Source organism: Phascolarctos cinereus, unplaced genomic scaffold, assembly GCF_003287225.1.
Source record: "Phascolarctos cinereus isolate Bilbo 61053 unplaced genomic scaffold, phaCin_HiC Scaffold_2;HRSCAF=192, whole genome shotgun sequence".
NCBI classification, from domain to species: domain Eukaryota; kingdom Metazoa; phylum Chordata; class Mammalia; order Diprotodontia; family Phascolarctidae; genus Phascolarctos; species Phascolarctos cinereus.
Genome location: NW_027555625.1, coordinates 189,504,634 through 189,521,897, shown reverse-complemented (window position 1 = coordinate 189,521,897; position 17,264 = coordinate 189,504,634). Strand labels below are relative to the sequence as shown.

The 17,264-nt window shown below is 36.8% G+C and overlaps 1 protein-coding gene across 1 annotated transcript in view; it reads right to left on the bottom strand.

The window, feature by feature from the left end:
• The window catches only part of TPO (thyroid peroxidase), a 135,896-nt gene that overhangs the window by 36,106 nt on the left and 82,526 nt on the right, over positions 1 to 17,264 (bottom strand). Inside the window, exon 9 of the mRNA XM_078149153.1 lies at positions 11,785 to 12,300. Coding sequence (XP_078005279.1) covers positions 11,785 to 12,300 — 516 coding nt within the window. The remainder of the gene's footprint in view (positions 1 to 11,784; positions 12,301 to 17,264) is intronic.

The following is a 17,264-nucleotide window of genomic DNA, read 5'->3' as shown; positions in this document are numbered from 1 at the left end:
GCAGCCTATTGACTTAATCCCTTGATAGCTAGAAATCTTGGAGGAACCCTACAAATAAATAATGAGCTGGAAGCAGAATTGAACAGGTGGAAGATAATAGGATGGATCTAATTTGGGAAACTATAGTTCATTTCTCTGATCCCAAGAGACTTTTCTAACAAAAACACCATGTTTCCTTTTTTCTTTTTTTTTTTTTTTTAACACCACTCTCCTTGAGGTGTTGCTAAATGATTGAAAATCCTAAGACAGAGAACTTTCAGAAGAATCATGATAACAGTGACCAAAGACCAATGGAAAGATATGTGTTGGGTATAATTAGTCTATAGCATATTATCATGATGAATTACATGTAAGAAGTGGCATAAAAGAAAGCATCAAGGAGTGGGTCAGTGATGTAGCAAAAGAGGGGATAATAATCAAATGGGAAATGTCTGTCTATAGATAGCCCTGGTATCTGTGAATTCTTAAAAGCTCCAGAGGAGAATCTTTAAAATATTGGGTAAGTCTTATATTGTAAGATTGTGGAAGGAATTGTGTAAAAGTCTTATAGGATGGATGGGACATGTAGACAGGTTGTGTTGTCTACTGGTGGAAAAAATACCGATTCTCATTGAGATCATGGATGTAGTCAAACTTTTATTCAACTCCCTATGTGACAGTTATTTTTCTTATTCTTATCCCAGTAGAATCATCCCACTGTAGGTCTACATATATAGCTAAAAAATAAACAAACCAAAAAACCCATCGGGAGGAGAACAAATATTTAAGTACCTACCATGTCCTAGGGCTAGGCAATGTGCTAAATGCTTTAAAATATTATCTCATTTGATTCTTGATTATTAATATCCTCATTTTATAGAAAAGGAAGCTGAGGCAGACATTAAGTCAATTGCCCAAGATCATACGGCTAGTAAGTGTATGACTCTGGATTGAACATGGGTCTCCCTAACTCTAGGGCCAAGACTCTGTGCATTGTGCTACTGATGCCTTATTTCATTGGTGACATTGGAGAACACACACACACACACACACACACACACACACACACACACACACAAATTCACATCAGTGTGAAAACTCACCACTAGAGTGGCTGCATGTTTTAATGGATAGAATACTGGACTTTGAGACTTGGAGTAAGGAAAACCTGGGTTCCCACTAGAAACTTTGTTGCTGTTCCATCATGTCAGTCATGCCTGACTCTTTGTAACTACATTTGGGGTTTTCTTGAAAAAAGATATTAGAATTCCTTCTCCATTGGATTATGGTAAGTAGAGGTTAAATGACTTGCCCAGAGTCACGTAGGTACTAAATGTCTGAGGGAAGATTTGAACTCAGATTTTCCCAACTCCAGGCATGGCACTCTATCCACTGCACCACCTAGCTGCCCTATTAGAAACTTAATAGCTGGGCAAGTTACTTCATGATTCTGAAACTCTTTTGAAAGGTTTAGACTCCATGATCTCTATGTTCTCTTTCAGCTCTAAATCTGAGTCTAGGAAACAGATCTCCAGGGAAATGTTTCAAATCCACTATGGGATACTTTCATTGAAACACAAAGCAAATCTTTGTAAATTGAAAAAATTGGATTAGAAAAAGAGCTGAACTTAGTGATTTTGACAGTTTGAAATAAGTTAATGAAAGACAGTATGGTGTGGTATATATAGAGATAATCACAGAATCAGGAAGACCTGCATTCAAATCCCATCTCTGACATAATGACTATGTAAGCAACTTTGCAAGATTTTAATTTGTAGGGCAGGCACAGGTTTGCATTGGTGGAGTTCTCACCAGGTGTTCTTTAATGTAATGAAATCAGCTACCTGATCCAAATAAAATACTCTTTGTTCTAGATTCCCTGTAATTTAGAATCTCCAGAAATTCCTTGCAAGTAGGGATTGTTTCATTTATTGTATTTGTAGCCTTAGGGCCTAGCATAGTGCCTGGACTATACGTGGTAGGTAATTAAGAAATATTTGCTTGTTTATTGATATCACAGAAAATTTTAGATTGTGACATTGATTCTATTTTGTTTAGCACAACCCATCCAAATTTGGCCTTGTGCAGATATCCATACTCCTAACCCACCCTCACCCCCACCCTACCTGCTCCAAAAGTCTAATGGATTTCTCAAATCATAAGCCAGCTGTTGTGACTTTGTAAAGCAGATACTGCCTCATACAGGATGATGGGATACAATTTACAAGGGCAAATGTTTTGAGCTGCCCCTTAATCTCCCAATAATGTTAATGTGGTTTTTTTTACATTTATAGCATGAATAGCAACAGTTTGGTTTTTAATATTTTCATTTGATACTTATTGGTTTCATCTCATTGAAATGGAAGGGAAACAGATAAACCATTTATGTCCAGGACAATGAGCCCACTTTGAGATCAAGTGTAAACTTGGTTTGTGACAACTTTTCTATCTCTAGTCTACCAGGGATTTAACTTCCTATCCCAGAGGAGGGCAACAAGCACATTGTGACAAAGGGAAGTCAGAGTGAATTTGGTATTAAAGTTTGATATAGCACCACTAATTCCCAAAGTCAGCCATTTGCAAATAGCCAACTAATGCTCTTCCAAATAATTACATCGTATCTGGATTTCATCTTCCGTGATTGACCTTGACAGAATTTGGAAAAAAGCATGTTTTACTCTTTTACTACTTTCTTCACCATCTAGTCTGAAATGTATGTTAGCCTATCTTGTTATTTTGCTAAAATAAAATAAAACTTGTAAAAGTAAAAATAAAATAAACTATTTTGTTAAAATATGCAAAGAAAACCAAAATTAATTACAGCTGAAAAGGATCTTAAACCTCATTTGAACATTGGATTTGGGTCAAAAGATATGGCTTCCAATCTAATTTTGCTACTTGCTACTTCTGTGATCTTGGGCATTTATTTACTTCCATAGACTTTATTTCTTGATCTCTAAAATGAGGTTATTTAAATAGATGGTCTGTAAATTCTTTTCCTGCTTTAAGCCTATAGTCACCTTACAATCATGTCACATGTGATACATATCACTTCAAATTCAATCAAATCCAGTGGCTCTCTTTTACTTAATCAATTCTGCTTTGGGACTGGGATCAAATATAAAACCATCTATTTGGTAATTCAAAGCACTTTATAAATTGTTCCCCTCCTACATTTCCAGTCTTTCTCCATCTTATTCCACATCTCAACCCCCATATTCTGTGATTCAGTGACATTGGCCTTCTTTCTGTTCCTCCTACAAGACATTCCAACCCAAGACTCCAGGCACTTTTCATTGGCTCTTTCCCCTACCTAGAATTCTCTCACTCTTCATCTCTGGCTCCTGACTGCCTTGGTTTCCTCAAGTCCCAGTTACAATCCCACCTCTTCAAGAAGGCTTTTCTGATCCTTTTTGATGTCGGTGACTTTGCTCTAATGAAATTTTCCAATTTATCCTTTACGTATCTTGTTTTTACATATTTGTTTTCATATTGAATCTCACATTAGAGTGTTCCTTGAGAGCAGGGGCTGTCTTTTGACTTTCTTTGTAACCCCAGTGCTTAGCACAATGCTTGGCACTTAGTAGGTGGTTAATAAATGTTTATTGACTGGCTGATCTTATGTGGAAAAAACATCATAGGTTCTAGAGATGGAAGGGACTTTTTGACATCATCTGAGGCCATGCAGTATGTGAAAAGAATGCTAAATTTTGAATTAAAGAATCTAATTTTAAATCTCAGCTTTAAGACCTTGAACAAGTCACTGAACTCTATGAATCTCAGATGGTCATCTGGAAAATAAGTGGAGGTTTTACTAGCTGCCTTCTAAGGTCCTTTCGAGATCTAAATATTTGCAAATATGATGCATTCCAAGCCCTTCATTTTTCTTTTTTAAAAATGATTTATTTAAAATATTTTTCTTTTAAAATTTTGAATTCCAAATTCTCTCCCTCCTTCCCACCCCTTACCCATCCAATGAGAAGATAAGCAAATATTATCATATACATGTGAAATCACACAAAACACATTTGTACTCCCTATTTCCTCTTCCCTATTTGAACCAATTCCAATGAGAGTGAGGTTCAAGCATTGCCCACCACCTTCCCTGTTTTCTCTTCCACTATAAAGGTTATTTCTTGTATACTTCTTTAATATGTGATTCTTTACCCTTTTTCCAATGTATCTCTCTTTCTCACTTTTGCCATTTTATTTTGAGATCATCCCTACATAACAGACTCTTATTCATGTTCTTTGTCTATGTAGACTCCTTCTAACTGCCCTAATAATGATCAGTTTTTTAGAAGTTACATGTATCATCTTTCCATATAGGAATGTAAACATTTCAACTTTAAGTCTCTTATGATTACTCTTGCATGTTTACCTTTTTTTGCTTCTCTTGAGTCTGCTATCTGAATGTCAAATTTTCTATCCAGTTCTGGTCTTTTGATCAGGAATGCTTGAAAGTCCTCTATTTCACTAACTATCCATTTTTCCCCCTGAAGGATTATACTCAGTTTCTTTGGGTAGGTTATTCTTAGTTGTAATCCTAGTTCCTTTACCTTTCAGAATATCATATGCTAAGCCCCCCGTTCCTTTAATGTAGAAATCATGAAATTTTATGTTAGTCTTGACTGTAGCTCCATGATATTTGAATTGTTTCTTTCTGGATGCTTGAATTGTTTTCTCATTAACTTTTGAGCTCTGGAATTTGGCTATAAATATTCCCTGGAGTTTTCATTTCGGGCTCTCTTTCAGGAGGTGATTCATAGATTCTTTTTTGCTGTTGTTTGGGTTTTTTTTAGGCATTTGGGGTTAAGTGACTTGCCCAAGGTCACACAGCTAGTAAGTGTCAAGTGTTTGGTCTGAGGCTGGATTTGAACTCAGGTCCTCCTGACCTCAGGGCCTGTGCTCTATCCACTGTAGCACCTAACTGCTCCCATGGATTCTTTAAATTCTATTCTACTGTCTACATTTAAAATATTGGGGTACTTTTCCTTTATAATGTCTTTAAATATTATGCCTAGGCTTTTTTTTTTTATCATGGCTTTCAGGTAGTTCAATGATTCTCAATCTGATTCTCAAGGAGTCTCCTTGGTCTATTTTTCCAGATCAGTTATTTTTCTGATGAGATATTTCACATTTTCTTCTATTTTTTTCTTCTTTTGACTTTATTTTTATTGTTTCTTGATGTCTTATGGAGGCATTAACTTCCACTTGCCAAATTTTAATTTTCAAGGAATTATTTTCTTCAGTGAGCTTTTGTACCTCTTTTTTCATTGGACCAATTCTGTTTTTAAGGAGTTCTTTCCTTTAGTAAATTTTTGTGCCTCTTTTAGCATTATGACAAATCTGTTTTCAAAGGGCTTTAAATTTTTTCCCAGTATTTTTGTGCCTCTTTTGCTAAGCTGTTAATTCTCTTTTCATAATTTTCTTGCTTCAGTCTCATTTCTTTTCTTAAATTTTCCTCTAATACTTTCTTTAACTCTTCAAGGAATTCTTGTTGAAGTTGAGTCAATTACCATTTTTCTTTGAGGCTTTGCTTGTAACTAGTTTCATATTATTGTCTTCTGAGTTCATATCTTGGTTTTCCCTTCCACTATAGTACCTTTTTATGGTTGGGGTTTTTTTTTCTTATTTTTCCAGCCCACTTCTTGACTTTGAACTTCATGTTAAGTTGGATTCTGTTTTGGGACTGGGAAAGCACTGTCCCAATCTTCAAACTTCTTTGTGCTAATTTTTTCAGAGCTAGTTATGGAAGTCTGCAAGTTTTTGATGTGTTTAAGGTGGTGTGATCACTGCTTTTCTGGTCTGTGCTTTGGTCTCTATCCAGGAAGGGTGCCTGCTCCCCTGAAGCCCAAGTATTAGTGCTCTTCTTGGCTCTGGAACTATGACCAGGATCCTTTCTCCCTTGTGACTTACAAGAAGCATTTCTTTCAACCTTGAAACTATGACCCAATCTGCTTATCAGCACCAACTGTACCTGGTGCCAACAAAGCTTTCCTTTGAATCTCTTTCTGAACAGTTGTTCTGCCTGAGATCCTGAAGATGCTGCTGCTGCTGCTGCTGCTGCTGCTACCACTGTTGCAGATGCCTCCTAGACCCACTGCTGGTGCTACCTGCTGCACTCTGAGCCAGTGCCCACCCATCTCTTGCTGACCTTTCAAATTGTCTTAGGCTGGTAAAATATCTCACTCTGACCTCTTGTTGGATCTGGCACTCCAACATTTCATTTGAAGAAGTATTTTAAAGTTGTTTGGAGGGGAATGTTGGGAGAGCTCAGCTGGGTGGCTGCCTGTACTCAGCCGTCTTAGTTCTACCTGAGCAAGACCCTCATTTTTCAATAAAGAAAAAAGAAAGGTAAAGTAATATGGCTAATAAAGAACAGAACCATGATTTAGACACAAGTTCTCTGAATCTAAATCCAGATTTCTCTTCATGATCAAATATAATCTACCATGCTGGAGTTATCTGCCAATACGTAGAAGATATCATTTATTCTAGTTAATGAATAATCAAAAATTCCATAGAATTACAGACTTGTGTATCACAGAATGGAAAGATCATCTATTCTAATACTTATTTGCACAGTAACAACCTTTACAAAATCCTGGGAAGTGATCATCTAACATTTAAATTACCCTGGTAATTTTTGTGAGGCAACATGGTATAGTGACAAGAGTACTCAGTTAGCAGTCAGTAACACCTGGGTTCCAATCATTCCCAGCTCAGAATCTACGTAACTGTGTGACCCTGGATAAATAACTTTATCTCTTTAAGCCTCAGTTTCTTCATTTGTAAAATGAGAATAATAATAACACCTATCTCATAGGGCTGTTCTGAGTGTCATATGTGATAACATATGTAAAAGCATATTGCAAACTTTAAAGCATTATAGAAATGTCATCTATCATTAATACTTCTGAAATTACTGAGAGGAATGTTGTAGCTCTGATGGTTTCCCTTGTTTGTCACAGTCATGGGTCATGGTTGATGGACTCTAAGACCCCTTCCAGCACTAATGTTCTGTGACCCTTAGAGGTCAATGATAAAGTCATGTGAAATAATTGTTTTGCCCTCCTAAATAATAGGGTAGATTTACTACCAGTTAAGTAACTTACCCTGTCCTAAAGGCGGGGGGAAGGGAGAATAAACTTTTTTTTCTCATTTTCTTTAGTTTAGAAAATGGTTGTCAGGGGTGGCTAGGTGGTGCAGTGGATAGAGCACGTGCCCTGAAGTCAGGAGGACCTGAGTTCCAGTCTGGCTTAAGACCAAACACTTGACACTTACTAGCTGTGTGACCCTGGCCAAGTCACTTAACCCTAATTGCCTAAAAAAAAATTGTTATTGTTCAGTCATGTCTAGTTTTTTATGACTTTGTTTGGGGTTTTCTTGGCAAAATGCTAGAATAGTTTGCCATTTCCTTTTCTAGCTCATTTTACAAATGAGGAAACTGTACTAAATAAGGTTAAGTGACCTGCCCGGGGTCACATAGCTAGTAAATGTCTGAGGCCAGATGTGAACTCAGGCCTTCTTGACTCCAGGACTGGCACTCTATCCACTGCACCATCTACCAATTCATTTATTACTGAATTCAAATTTTTGAATATCCAGGGACTTTATCACAGTTCACTTGCCATATAATCAAATATTTGTTTTGCCCAGTAAGTATAAGATATGTGACATACAGAAAAGTGCAAGACACAATCTTTGTCTTCAAAGAACTCACAGTCTAGCTGGTGACAGAGAGCATAGGTAAAACATACCCCCCCCATGTGTATATATATATATATATATATACATATATATATACGTATATATATACATATATATATATGTGTATATATATATATATATATATATATATATATATATATATTTATGGTCCAATGAGTATTAAAAGAAAATTTTTGGGAAAAAAATTCCTGTTGTTAACTGCCTTTGACTAAAAGGATATAAAGTATTAGTAAGAGTGGAGTGGAAAGATTTGGTATGAGTTCCATGTCTGTCACTAATCAAAGCTCCTCCCAAAACATAATCTCCATGGCTTTAGGCAAGTCATTTCATCTCTCAATTTTCTCATCTACAGAATTGGAAGAATTCTTGCCTCATCTACCTAATAGGACTGTTGTGAGGATCGAGTGAAACCTTGTAAGCAAAGCACTTAGTGAAACTACGAAGCACTATGTAAATATCTGTGATCATTTTTCTTCTAGTGGAATGTAAGCTAGTGAGGATGTAGTTTCTTGTTTGTTTTTGAATCCCAGTTTCTTGCAGAGGAGGTTCTTAGGTTTTTGTTACATCATTATTGTTATTATTTGCCATGTTATTATTATTATTATTATTAGTAGTAGTAGTAGTATTTGGGAATAAAGACTTTCTGTGCCTTTTGGAGTTTTTGAGAGGTGGGCAAGCCCCATAGGACTAATATGTTTTCTATCTTAAGACAGAACCAAATACTCAAGGACCCCTTTTCTGGATAAAATATTCTATCTCTCACCTCTTTGCATTCTCACAAACCTTTCAACTCCTGAAATGCACTTGTCCCTGGTCCCTGACTCTTAGAATCCTTAGATTCCTTTAAAATTCAACTCAGGTGCCACTTCCTCCATGAAGTCCTTCCTAATCAGTCCATTAGTTAGTGTTCACTCTCTTCTTTATTTTTCTTGTACTAAAATTATCAAATGTATGGTTTCCAATAGAATGTGAGATGCTAGTGGATGAGATGAATGTAAACATTGTTTCCCATCATTCTTTATATCTCCAACATGCAACACAAGAACTTTTACCTATACATATTTGTTGGATTAAATTGAATTCATGGTATGGTGGCAGAGGGAGTCAGGGTCTAGAAGAAAATTTTAGAACCAGAGACCCTAGGTTTGAATAATGATTCTGTTATTTGTAGTAAGTTACTTCCTCTTTCTGAGACTCAGTTTCTTGATATTAAATTGGACTAGATAGACATAATGTCCATTCTAGTTATGAATATGTAATTCTATGATTGTTCTGGGAAACGTAAGGTATGTATTTTAAAGTACCTACTACGTGCCATCTGGACTAGCCAGGGATGGTAGAGATCCTATAGTCCAACTCCTTTACTTCATAGTACCCCCCCCAAGAACTTTGGCATATGATAATGTAGTCTGGTCATCCTATATCTCTTTGCTAGTATGCTATCAAAGTATACGAGTATGCTTTGATACTATCTCTGTTAATTCTATGAGGTCAAAGTCCTGTTCCATGTCAACCCTATATCAGTGCAGAGCCTAGCATAGGGCTCTGTACGCAATAGGTATTTAATAAAGATTTTTGAATTAAAAATCACTGTAGAAGAATTTTCTTTGAGTCAGAATAAAAATTAGAGAAACGGCACTTGATATGGTCTTTGAATAATAATAGCTCACATTTATGTGGCACTTTGAAGTATGAAAAACCAATATGGTTTAGTGGATAGAGTGGTATACATAAAGTCTGGAAGACCTGGGTTCAAATCCTATCTTGGAACCAATAATGAATGGAATATTTTATTCATGACAGAAAAGTGATATATTTGGTAGTAAAATGAAACTCATTTTTTTTAAAAATAGCCATTGGAGGAATATGTTTTTGCTTGACTATGTATATTTGTTATAAGAAATTTATTTTTTATATTTTTTATTCAGTTGGGTGGGGGGGCAGAAATATATTTCTATTTTTTTTTAAATAGAGAGAAGGAGGTACACCAGACATAAAATATTGTACCTACTTTCAGATGAGGTCACTATATAATGTTAGAAATCTAGGGGACCAAAAGAATGGAGTTGCCCTTGTCAGAATCAGGGAATTTAGGAAGAGGGGAGGGTTTAGAGAGAAAGATAATGAGTTCATAACATCACATTATCCTAAAGATTCAAATATAATGGTAAAATGTTTAAAAAAAGGGTACATTAACTATAAAATTTGCCAAGAGAAAATGTGATTGTAAAAATAATAAATTAGCAGGTAAAGAATATAAACAGAATATGATGTAGAAAATAGCTAAAGGAAGAAAAAGGCCTGAAATATTAATAACAACAAGTTTTTATATGTAGGAGGGGAAAGAAAGAAAAAGCTATGGCTTTTTCACATTTGTAAATGTGAAATACTGTTCCAATATTTGCTTGTGGTTAAAATCTGGCTCAAAGACTGTTAGAACTATAAGGGCTCTTAGGGATCATCTAGTTTTAAAATAACAACCCAAAGCCTAAATTTTCATATCACATTTAAATATTTAAAATCTATATGACTCCTTCCCAAGTTCCTTCAGTATTTTCATATCTGGGGTTCTGAAATCAGTTAGGTGAGACTTTGGAAAAATTATTAAACCTGTCTAAAACTCAGTTTCCTCATTTGTAAAATATGATAATTGAAGTAAAGGACTTTAAACACCTCACCCAGTTCCAAAAAGACGAGTGTTCTAGATTCACTAATTTATTTACTCCAGGCAATATTACTACATATATGACTCAGAGTAACAACTCACACGTATAGTCATCTTAGGTTTTAGGTTTATTAGGTACTTTCTTATACATTAGCTTATTGGATTCTCCTAATATCTCTTTGAAATAGGAAGTGTAACCAATATTATCCAGATTTTATAGGTGAGGAAACCTTTTTGCAGGTGAAGAAATAGAGGTTAATTGCTTATGTGGCAAATGTAGGAATCCAAACTAAGGCTCCAAAGTGCATGCTTTTTCCAATACAATACTGCATCACTGATTCAACCCAATTATCCTAAGTGTCAGCAGAATGCTCAATCCTTAATATGTAATATAATCCTTTTTGTAAAAATAAATAACCACATTCAACTAAGGCTATATTCTATGAGCCTATTTCCAAAGGGTCATCACCTATATTGGGTGAAGGATTTGATCATTTCAAAAGATATAATACCAATTTATTTAAATGTCTGGATGAATACATTATATCAATTAGAGCTAACTGAGGAAACCCATTGCTCCTTCTGGAACAATTAACCTCTAGTCCATTACACTGAGGGTAGAGGTAGACATTAAGTCTGTCTTAGGCACCTGAGGTCACTAATAAGAGGTAACATGTCTGGTCAGCCTTAGAACACTTGGTGTGGAAAGTTCATTATTTTGATCCTTTTTATTAAGAATGAAAAGGAAAGCAAAAACGTTCTTTCAAATTGACACTTAGAGGGGGAAAGGTTGGAATCACTTAGCATAAAAGAGGACCCACCAAGGAAAGGATAAATACATTGACAGATAATGCAATCAAACATTGTCCTCAGTTATCTGAGTAACAGTTCTGGGGTTCAAATAGGAAAAATGAGGAATACTGGTAGATGATAGATATTCAGAGGATCATTAAGAGATTGTTATTTTTAGTACATAATAGCCCCTCATTTATTGTTATGACTTTAATTCAGTGTTAAGGTCTCTTGCACGAAGAGTCCTAAAAAATGAGGCAGCTTGAATCATAGAACACTAGGACTAGAACTTAGGGACCTTTGATGTTCCCTCACTTTATGGGTGAGAGAACTGGGTCCCAGATAATGTAAATGACACAGTATCATAGAATTTAGAGCTATACGAGACCTTAGAATTCGTTCAGTCCATTCCAGGGCCACATGCTATCTTCTTGCCCAAGATCTCAACAGTTGATGCTATCTAGTGGCAGAAACAGATATTAATTAACTTCTCTTTGTCTCCTCCTCCTTGCAAAAATGAACCCAAAGCTCTTAAAATGAAGATGATAACTGCAAAGGGGTGACAGAAGAAAAATATAGATAGCGTCATAAACTCAGTGGGTTGGGTGACATACCTGATGCAGGGCCCCCACAATCTTCCGGGCCTCTTGGTAAATGGTTTCTGAACTCCAGTGGGCATTCAATATCTTTAGGTTTTTGGCCAGACGATTGTGTTCTCTCAGCCAAAGGGTGTGCATGGCAGCCAGGGAGATCACCTCACTGGCCCTGCTGTCTCCAGCTAAAAAGCACTCAATTCTTTCAGACTCCTCTGTGTTTAGAGCTTGTGCACAGGGTGAAGGGACTTGAGTCACAAAAGGCAAATACTCTTTGCCTCCATCTGCATAGAGTGTATTGACTTGAAGCAGCCCTTCCTCGCTAGTCAAATTCCGCAGCTTCTTTTCTATAGCTGGAGTGCTGCTATAAACAGTGGAAGCATCAAGGAAGGATGTTAAGCTATTCATTTGTTGCCTTGGGTTTGATTTGGACAGATTTCCAAAGAGACTTCCTTGATTCCCCGTGCCACAGGCTGGAGAGGAACGGTAGAAAGGCAGGCATTCCTTTCCTATTGATGATGTTTCATTGGCAGGAAGCTGCATGAAAGAATGGATATGCAACTGTGTTTACAATTTCCTGGGTGCATCTGATTTGAAGGAAGATAAAAGGCAGTATAGTGTAGTGGGAAGAATACAGGATCTGGAATCAAGGCACCCTAGTTCTTCTGTGAGGCTTTGAGTAAGCCACCTACAAGTGGAACTTGGTTTCTTTATTCAGAAAATAGGGGCTGGACTGGAGAAGCTCTTACATCCCTTTCAGTTCTAAATTATACAATACTATTTACTGTTTTTAGGTGTTTCTCTCTATCACCTATCCCCTTTGTTGATCTCTGTTCTCATCCATCTCCTTAACTTGTACTAGTACTGTGATCTCCCCAGCCTTATTTCATTCTAATATTTTCACAATACCGTATCAGACTATTAAAATTTTCCCCAATTTCCTTCCTCACCCTTAATTTTCTCTTCCTTTGTGTAGGCTGTCCTCTCTACCGGTAAAATATTCCGTTTTTATCTTCTGTTGAAATTTATCTCTTCCTTTAGCTCAGGTGAAGTCTTTCCTGATTAGGGAATCAAGAAAGAGGGCCTCACATTCCCGGACCCAGCTAAAAGGGAGATTTCCTTTCTAGAACACTTATCTGGATCTCTCTTTTGTTCCTAGAACTATACAATGAGAGGTTTATATCTGGAATGGATCTTAGAGGCAATAAGAGTTCTATTCCCAAGTTTTTTTGGTCCGAAGGTCACACAGATAATTTGAGGCAGGATTTGAACCCCAGTCTTCCTGACTCCAAGTCCAGTGCCCTCACTTATTTATGTACATGTCTCATTCCCCTCTTCTTTCAACACACCAAGTCCTTGAGGTCAGGAACTTACTGTTAGCTTTCATGGCCCATCAATGGCATAATGACTTCTACAAATCACTCATCTCTCTTGGTCTCAATTTCCTCATCTGTAAATGAGGGGAAGTGTCCTCTGTGACTCTAAGGTCTCTTCTAGTTCTAAATCTATATGGTGATCCTAAGTAAACATTTATTACATTTATTGTATGATATATCATTTATTATACATATGTATGTATTAATTATATTTACGTACATATATTTTATTTTGTGGTTGTTCAGTCATGTCAGTCATGTCTGACTCTGTGACCACCTTTGGGGTTTTCTTGGGAAAGTTGCTAGAGTGATTTGCCATTTCTTTCTCCATTTCTTTATAAATTTATGCATCACATTTTATATTGTATGGCATAATATTTATTATATTACATAAATATTTTAGAATTCATTAACTGACAACAATTATTTATTGAATTGAAGTGATATGAATTAATTTAAGACATTTATTAAGAGGAGCTACAGTATGCTCTGGTAATGAGCACCTGGGGGATGCTCCAAATGCAGCTAAAATTATCTTAAAAAGCCAATGCCAATTTCTCCTATTACTCATAATATACCAGAAAAAATTCCCTTCAGTCCTGATGTTCCCTGCTTCTAACACTGAAGGGCCCCATTTAATGGGGAGTTGCATATCAGCAGCGGTTTTCTGAAACTCCGTTATTTCTGAATTCCTGCAATATATCACTGTGTGCCTATGTAATGAGGCGTGGTGAGTCACCTCAGTGATATGCCAAGGCTACGTGCTTCACAGAGATATTGCTGGCAAGAACATAAGGAGGGAAAATGGCTTTGAGTTCCAAGGGATCATTTTCCATGTCTGGGAAGGGATGATTTTACCCATTGAACTTGTGTTAAGTGGGTGAATACCAGACCTATAATGGCAACACATTTCAGGCCACATACAACTCGGCGAAGTTTGTTTTCAGCATCTCCATTTTATTAGGAGACAGCTGAAGGAAGATAGAGTTGCTTTTTTTTTTAAACCAGTCAAGGAACAAAGATAGAAATATAAATGTTATAAACTTAGCAGAGCATTTCTTGTTCTAAGCGTGACAGTACTATGTTTCACTTCATCAGGGTAGAATCGCAGATTTAGAGTTGGAAGGGACACCATGGAAACCAACCTCCTCATTTTATAGATGAGGAAACTGAGGCCAAGAAAATTGAGTCACTGTTCTAGCAGCTGCAGCCCAATACAAAAAACTTATCCCCTTGGAGAGATAAGAGAGAGTTGTAAAGGTCATACCTTAAGTTTTATAAAAGCCTTCTCTACCAATAGCCCAGTGAGATGGGTAGTGCAAGTGTTATTATCCTCATTTTATGGATGAACACACTGAGGTTCGGAGAGGGTTAAGTAATTTGCTCATTTACATAACTAGTATATTATATAATAAGGACTTGAACCCAGATCTCTTCTGACTTCAAATCCAGTGCTCTGCTGGTCACCTCCACTAATCATAGGACTTTACTTTTACCAGGGGTAGACAGGAAAGACTTTATGGAGGACATGGTATTTGAAGCCACCTTAAAGAACGTATGGGATATCTGTCTTCAGAACCTGAAAAATTCTTAATCCTTATATTCTATCTGGGGGAACATAAAAGAGGACTGTTTTTTGAACCTGTGACTGAATTGTGTTCAGAATTTTAAATTTAAACCTCAACTCATATTGTCTCCTGAAAATTGGTAGTTCTAGTAACAAAACAAAACAAAAAACCTTACACATTTAAGGTGTCTTAAGGCTTCTTAAAAGTGAGTTGACCAGAAAAGAATTCTAGGCACTGTAGCTGGCAAGATACATGATGGAAAGTGACCAAGAATGACTAGTAAATGCTGAGAATTCAGAACTAAGACTCCACCATTAATTAATTTTCAGTGCTCTTCTCCCATTGAGAACTAAATGTTTACCACAAGGAATTAGGTAGGTTTTAGGCAGTTGAATCAGTTAATGAAACCAATCCATGTAAAACCAACTCTCATTCCCGAAAGGAAGTACAGTTCATAGGGTCCACTGTTAAAATGGGTTTCTGATTGGGGATCTGCCTTTGGAGGGGTAGGGTAATGGAAACAGTGTTGGACTTTGAGTCAGAAAGGACTGAGTTCAAACATCACCTCAGAGGCAGATAGGTGACACAATAATGTGCTGGTCCAAGAGTCAGGAAGACCTGAGTTCAAATCTAGCCTTAGATACTTACTAGCTGGGCAAGTCACATAGCTCTGCCTCAGTTTCCTCAACTGTGAAATATGGATTGTAATAACATCTCCTTTACTGGGTGGTTGTGAGAATCAAAAGAGATAATGTCTCTAAAGTACTCAGCATAGTGCCTGGCACATAGCAGGAACTTAATAAATGCTTGTTATCTCCCTCCCCCTTCCCTTGCTTCCTATGTGATCCTTGAAAGTATCTGAGTCTCAGTTTCCTTTGCTATAAAATAAAGAGAATAATAGCACTTATCATACAAGGTTAGTGTGAAGATCAAATGAAATGATATGCTTAAAACGCTTTGCGAATCTTAAAGTGCCATTTAATGTGAGCTGGCATTACTACTGCAGACCCACTGTGGAACCTTACTCCCCCAGGACCTTTACTCCCTTTCTCCCAACAAAGTATCTTTGCACTGCAGCATCACAAACTACAGAGTTCTCAGGTGTGGGAGAAAGCCAATCAAACACTTTGTTTCTAAAGATTCACCTAAATGATGGAAAGATCTTTGTTGGCCCAGAGAAGAGTAGGAAACCTTTCCCTGAGGGGCAGTTTGGAAATTGAATTATTTATGGGTTGTTTTTATTGTTTTATTGTTGTCCTTTGCTGGGATTCAAAATTTAGAAGTGGGAGGACTCCCCCAACAACCAAGTCCAGACCCTTAACAACAACAATAAAAAGCAAGCAACAGTTGAATAATGGAGCTTCATATTCACATTTTTAAAAATTTCACTAAAAGCTTGTAGACAAAACTAGTTCTTTTCATATCATGAAATCAAAAGTTATCAATTCATTTTTTTGGTTGTGACTGCATCTTCAAAGTACATGGTCCATAGGTCACTGAACTATCCTTTGGGAAGAGTATGGGTAGGAAACTTCCCAGATTCCCAGGGGGTGGCTATTACTATATTCCTTTCTTGAAGACTATTGACATTTTTCATACTCTTTCTCCTCCTACTTCAAAAGTCTACAATTATAATTACCACACAGAGTACTTTCCTCCTTTTGAAGTAAACAGTCGTAGGCATTACCATCCTCTTTTGAAGGTCAGTGAGGTCACGTGACTTGTCCATAAATACAGGACTACTAAGAGGAAGAGCAACATTAAAACTCTAGTTTAAAAAACAAACAAACAAATAAACTAGAAAACCCTAAAAAGAAAAACCTACCATCTCTGTTACCTCGCTGCCAAATGCTTTCCAGTTACTGGTAATGAATAGTGTAATTACCTAAAGAATTTATGGAATTGGAATAAATTTGCAAAGCATGCTGGTGAAAGCTGATATTGCCAGACTACATTCTTTTGGGAAGACTGAAGGGTTTTTTGCTGGATAAAATAAGCACCAGACCTGGGAGTTGGTAGTACTGATGATAGATAAAGAAAGTACAGGCAGGAATATGATTGAAATAGATTGTGAATAATAACCTAGGCTCTTTATCTTTCCTTTGTTTGGTTTTATTTTCAAATTGTCTGCCTAGCTGCTGTTGTTCTTTGTCCTTTTTGGAAAAGGATCAATGACATCATGGAGTTTTAAGTGACATCATTAGGATATAAATGAAATAGAGTTGCAAAAAGTCATCAGCCTCACTCTCTCTTCCAGAGTCACCAAAATTCAATGGCAAGACAAAAGTCACGATGGCTGGCGATGGCCTGGGATGCAGTGGATGACTTTGATGTCTTTGATGTGTGACTGAGCTCGAAGTGCTCTACAGCAGCTGCTTCAGCTGCCTTCATGGCTATTGGAATGAAATATTCTCATATGCCCATTCCACAAGAGGAAGTCTTCACATGCTTGGGGTAGACACCTCCCTAACTCACTGACAGGTCTGTGGGCCCATCAGTTATCCATGTATACATATACATATATGTGTATTTATATAGATATAAATATATATGCTTA